Raw genomic sequence first — 5,004 nt, 5'->3', positions numbered from 1 at the left:
CTTCCTTTCCAGCAAAGAAACAACGCATGAAAGCTTATCCCTGGTGTGCATTTTAGCTCTGCAATTACTCTACATACACGAGATAGCCATTTTTCTTCTATCGCGAGGTCATCACCTTTATCCCCTAGAAACTCTTTAGCACCCCGTTTACGAATCTCCCTTACGAGGTCTCTTTTGAACTAGGTTGCAGCCGGTACTGGAGGTGCAGGAGGTACAGGCTATACCACTTCAGGCTAAGGTTGCTGTAGTGGTTGAGGTACTTGGGTTGTTCCCATGAACTAGTCAAACCACTGACCCATCATTATGACAAAAACATCGTGAAAAGCATTTTAAACTGCACCTGGATCAACAGTAGGAATTTGTCCTTATGCCGGAGGTACATGACTCTAAATTTCTTCACCCATCGCTTCTCTTGAACTTTCAGACATTGCTCACAAGAATTCTATGGATTAAAAAAAAAAGTCTTACGTAGAGCTTATACTCCATAGTCTATTTCTTAAGAACCACAACCTTGGCAAAAAATAATAATTATATAACAAATATATAATATCACTTTCATTCTTATTTATAACTCAGAACATGCATAAGACCTAAAGAATGTCACTTTTTATGTAACTAAATCATTCAAAAAGAAGAGAAATCTATTTTGATTATTTATTTATACCTATAAATAGAGCACAACCTGACTTTGATACCAATTATTGGAAAATTGGGTTTAAAATAAGTTTAAGGGAAAAACTGGAGCTTTAAAAAATTTTCAAAACAAAGAACTTGGTTATGTTATCTAAAGTAATAAACACTTAATCAAAATCGTACCTTTTGATTTATTTAGGATGAACGTTTTGACTGAGTAGTCTTCTCTGCTATCCTTAAGCTCATATCTGTCGAGTGTGGGCTCACTTCAAATTAGAAAAGTTTTCACAAAATTACCAATGGGGCAAATTTTTTAATTTCTTTAAAATTTTAGGCCAAGTTGTAAATAAGAAAAATATCTCAAGAAATTTTCTGAAATAATTTCTTCTGAAAATTTTCTCTACAACTTTCTCTTAAATTCAAGTATGTGGAAAATAATGACTTATGACTCTCTTTATATAGAGAGTTTATAAAGTTCAATTATGATTAAACTTAATCACTTTAATATTAAATTAATACAATACTTGTCAAGATAAATATTAGATTAAATTTAATATTAAATCTATTAAATTAATAGAATATTTATCTACAAGATAAATATTAAATTAAATTTAATATTAAAACTATTAAAATAATATTATTTTTGGAATAGTTAATCTAAAATCAAATTATCCGATAGAATTCCAGTAAGAGTGTAATTCTTCCATTGCTCAACGGTTGAAGGACTACCCGTCAACCAACAGAATGTCGCCATCATCGCCGGCGGCACCGTCGTGTCCGGTGGTGCCATCGCAGGTGCGACAACCTCATGACAACTTGTGCCGATTCGACTGTTGTCGATTCGGTCTGGGCCAATGGCAGCTTGACGATGGTTGGACCGTTGACTCAGTTTCACATATCAGGTCTAGTTCGACCCGTTTTTAGGTCTTGATCTCAGTTTTGGGTTCTCGAACCCAATTTTCGATCTCAAGTCCAATTTATTAAGAATTTTAAATAAAACATATGTTTCATTTTTATAATTACATAATTAGAAAAATGTTTTCATTTATTTATTTTAAATTTATTATTTGTTAAGTTTTTATTTTAAAAGGATTTTATACATATCTTTTTTGAAAAACTCATTTGCATAATCTTAATTACCATTCAAGAAGTAAAATTTTAAAATTACAAATATGGAATTAGTGTTTTAGTTTGCGACAAGAAAAGTAATTTTGTTAATAGTAATGTTTTATTAATGTAGACATATATCTATTTATTTTTCAAATATATTTTTTACACTTTGAATATTATTACAATGCATCTTTTAGAAATAGTGTCGCAATCATTTTTGGTTGAAATTTAGAAAATGGCCTGATTAAGTCTTGGAAAATATGAAAGTTTTAGCTAAAAATTGGGATTTTATTTAAAATGTACAATTTAAAAGGAGTCATCATTGATTTTTTTACTAAGTTTAATCGGATACTTATAAAATTATTGATTTTTAATTTGAGTGATTTAAAAATTCAATTTGCTCAATTGCATCACCATGGACAAATTAAATATAAAATTATTAAAATGATAACATAGCATGGTATCATTATCAACATTAACCTTCACACAATAAAAATTGATAATTAAATTTTCACAATTTCGTCGATTAAATCTTAACTTGATTGGTATCAGCATTGTTGTCAATGTAGGAGGTCGTGGGTTCGAGTGCGTTGAAATGCATTATCCTCCTATTTAAAAGTTGGGGAGAGACTATAGGTAATTCTAAGCATCGTGGACGTTATCCGAATTCATTATTAGCACGTACTCTAAAAGCGAAATATTTTCCAAATACTAGCTTTATGGAGTCAAGTTTACGACAACTACCTTCCTATACCTGGAGAAGCATATGGGAAACCAAGGGCATTTTGGAGGCTGGAATGTGCTAGAGAATTGGTTCGGGTACTAAGGTCTCAGTGAGGGCAGATGCATGGATACTTGGAAATCAAAATCAACGAATTCAAAATCCCATACAAGATGATTCTATTCAAAGAGTGGCATATTTAATAGACCGGCAAACAAATAATTGGAAGGAGGATTTAATCAATTCTACCTTTGCTATTGATGATGCTCAGTAGATTCTAGCCATTCATTTACCCCTTGTTCCACAGAAGGATGTTCGCGCTTGGAGTGGTGAAGCTACGGGGGAATATACGGTCCGAAGTGCTTACAAATGGTTGATACATAACCATTATGGAATTTCTACTGATGGAAATTTCTACCCCTACTCTAACTTATACAAAAGGCTTTGGAATATTGATCTACCCTCCAAAATAAAAATTACAACATGGAGGACTATGAACAAATTTTTGCCTACTTATGCAAACCTATACTACCAGAGGTTGATGAACTCTACAAACTGTCCCCGCTGCCACAATGGTGTGAAAATAGTTGAGCATGTTTTTCAAGACTGTCTGCACACAAAGGAGATCTGACAACAATTAGGGTTCACACAATGTACGTAGATGCATATGACTCAAATGGCAGAATGGGTAAACAATTTTTTTGAAAATAGTTCCATGTACCTTTGTCGATTGTTTTGTTGTGGGTTGTGAAAAATCTGGACTGCACGCAATGAATTGCTACATGAAGGGCAAAGTGCAACTGCAAGGGAGACATTATATTTCATTTGGAATTATTTGGGTGAAATTATGGGGGATAAAAGCAAAATTTCAAAGCGAATCGTACTGGCTGGTGTGTGTAAGGCACCTCAGAACCCTTTTGTCAAAATAAATTTTGATGCATGATTTTGAAAGTAAGATAATAGATCATGTTCTGGGATTATTATTAGAAACAACACAGGTAATATTCTCTGTTCAAAAACTATTTTGCATGCCAACATACCTTCACCATTTGCAGCAGATGTGATGGCTTGCTTCTAGGCGGTTTTGACAGGAGCACAAATGGGTTTTCTGAATGTAGAAGTCGAAGGAGATTGCTTGTCCGTGATTCAAAATCTGAAAGAAAATAGAGGGGAATAGTCAGTAATTGGATCATATATTTATAATATCCGTGCTTCATGTGTGATTTTTCAAAATTGTGTTTTCCACCATGTACAAAACCATATAAACGGTGATGCTCATGCTTTGGCTATAGAGGTTCTTAAAAGAAATGAAGCAACTTATCTTGTGGGCGATGTTCCTACCTACGCACTCAATGCTGTTGAAGTAGATCGACGATAACCACATCGTACAAGCCACATTTGATATCGGTTCCCCGTTTTGGAAAAGGGGAAGAAAATAGTTGGAAGAGGAATTTTGGGGTCTTTTTCGATGAAGGAGTGCCAAGATTCTGAAGAGGCGCAATGGTTTTTGAAAGAACACCTTCCAGTATATTATTGAAGCAGATTGATAGGATTGATGAGATAATACTCGAACAGGCTGCTGAAGGGTTTTGCTTTTTAGATGCTTTAGAATTGAATAATCTGCCTGGGTGGTTGGGATCATTTATGTTTCTTTCAATGCTTTGTCGGTTTTCTTTTCTACTATCAAAACTAATTTCCCTTATGTTAGTTTGTTCATTAGGTTGGTCTTATTTATTTTGGGTTGTAATTTTTGTTTTGTTTTGTTGGGTCTGTCTTTATAGGCTTCTGTTTGAATAAAATCCCAACCATTCTATTTCAAAAAAAAAGTTGAATAGGTTTAAATGGAAAAGCAAGATTTACCAAAGCCCAGAGTTATGGGCTGAAATCCTTGTTGAGATGGGCCTCACCAATACTGCTGGGCTGCACAGGTTATTGGGCTTTTGTTTTTTAGGACTAAAGAGTACTACTCCAAAATCTTTAGGGACTTGAGATGAATATTCCCTAAACTGGCTCATATTCACGTTAAGTTCCAAGATCTAAAAATTCTTCGATTTCTCTTTTTTTTTTAAAAATTTATTTGATTTCCTCCTTTAAAAGGTGGGCCCTGCCCCTTTCGTTGTTTTATTTCTTTTTTTCTTTTCTCTTGTATCATTTTTCTTTTAAGGATTGTAATTACAAAAAAATATTATTGTCTACACGTAATTTTCTAAACATTATAATTATCTTTTCATATTTTATAGTATAAATTATAATTAGACAATCACATAATTTATATTTTAAAAATATTAATTACCATATAAAATTATCAATACGATCGAAAAATATTAAAACAAGTAACAAAATTAAAATCAAATCATCAAATGTAAAATGTTAGTCTAAGAAATTAATCCATAATACGATACAAAAACTAACAATAAAATAAATATCATATGCAGTTTTATCTAATTGCTCTAACACTCCATATTTGTTGGAATAGTCCCTTTTAACATTTAACATATATTTTTATTATCATCTATTATCTTTGACCGAGTTCTTCATCA

The 5,004-nt window shown here is 32.6% G+C and overlaps 1 protein-coding gene across 2 annotated transcripts; it reads right to left on the bottom strand.

Annotated features, from left to right (window-relative positions):
* Positions 1–2,619: 2,619 nt before the first annotated feature.
* On the bottom strand, positions 2,620–4,121 carry LOC105791297 (uncharacterized). Of its 2 annotated transcripts, none has more exons than XM_012619317.2 (4): positions 3,806–4,121; positions 3,505–3,617; positions 3,186–3,264; positions 2,620–3,074 (listed from the first exon to the last, which is right to left on the bottom strand). In XM_012619317.2, exons 1-4 carry the CDS (start codon positions 4,104–4,106, stop codon positions 3,013–3,015), a joined length of 555 nt encoding a protein of 184 aa, XP_012474771.1. In that variant the 5' UTR covers positions 4,107–4,121; the 3' UTR covers positions 2,620–3,012. The 2 variants fall into 2 exon arrangements, with proteins under 2 accessions (XP_012474771.1, XP_012474766.1); XM_012619312.2 differs by having other exon boundaries at positions 2,620–3,070.
* Between the last annotated feature and the right edge of the window lie 883 nt (positions 4,122–5,004).

Source organism: Gossypium raimondii, chromosome 8, assembly GCF_025698545.1.
Source record: "Gossypium raimondii isolate GPD5lz chromosome 8, ASM2569854v1, whole genome shotgun sequence".
Lineage (NCBI taxonomy): Eukaryota > Viridiplantae > Streptophyta > Magnoliopsida > Malvales > Malvaceae > Gossypium > Gossypium raimondii.
Note: the sequence above shows the minus strand (reverse complement) of the source record. Positions and strands in the feature narration are given on the sequence as shown.

What these genes read in the sequence shown, in the direction of transcription:
- LOC105791297 (XM_012619312.2), bottom strand. Translation starts at nt 4,106, where the DNA reads ATGATCCCAACCACCCAGGCAGATTATTCAATTCTAAAGCATCTAAAA. An exon ending in CAACAGCATTGAGTGCGTAG is followed by an intron (nt 3,618 to 3,805) that starts GTAGGAACATCG and finishes ATTTTCTTTCAG; the next exon opens with ATTTTGAATCACGGACAAGC. An exon ending in CAACAAAACAATCGACAAAG is followed by an intron (nt 3,071 to 3,185) that starts GTACATGGAACT and finishes GTGTGCAGACAG; the next exon opens with TCTTGAAAAACATGCTCAAC.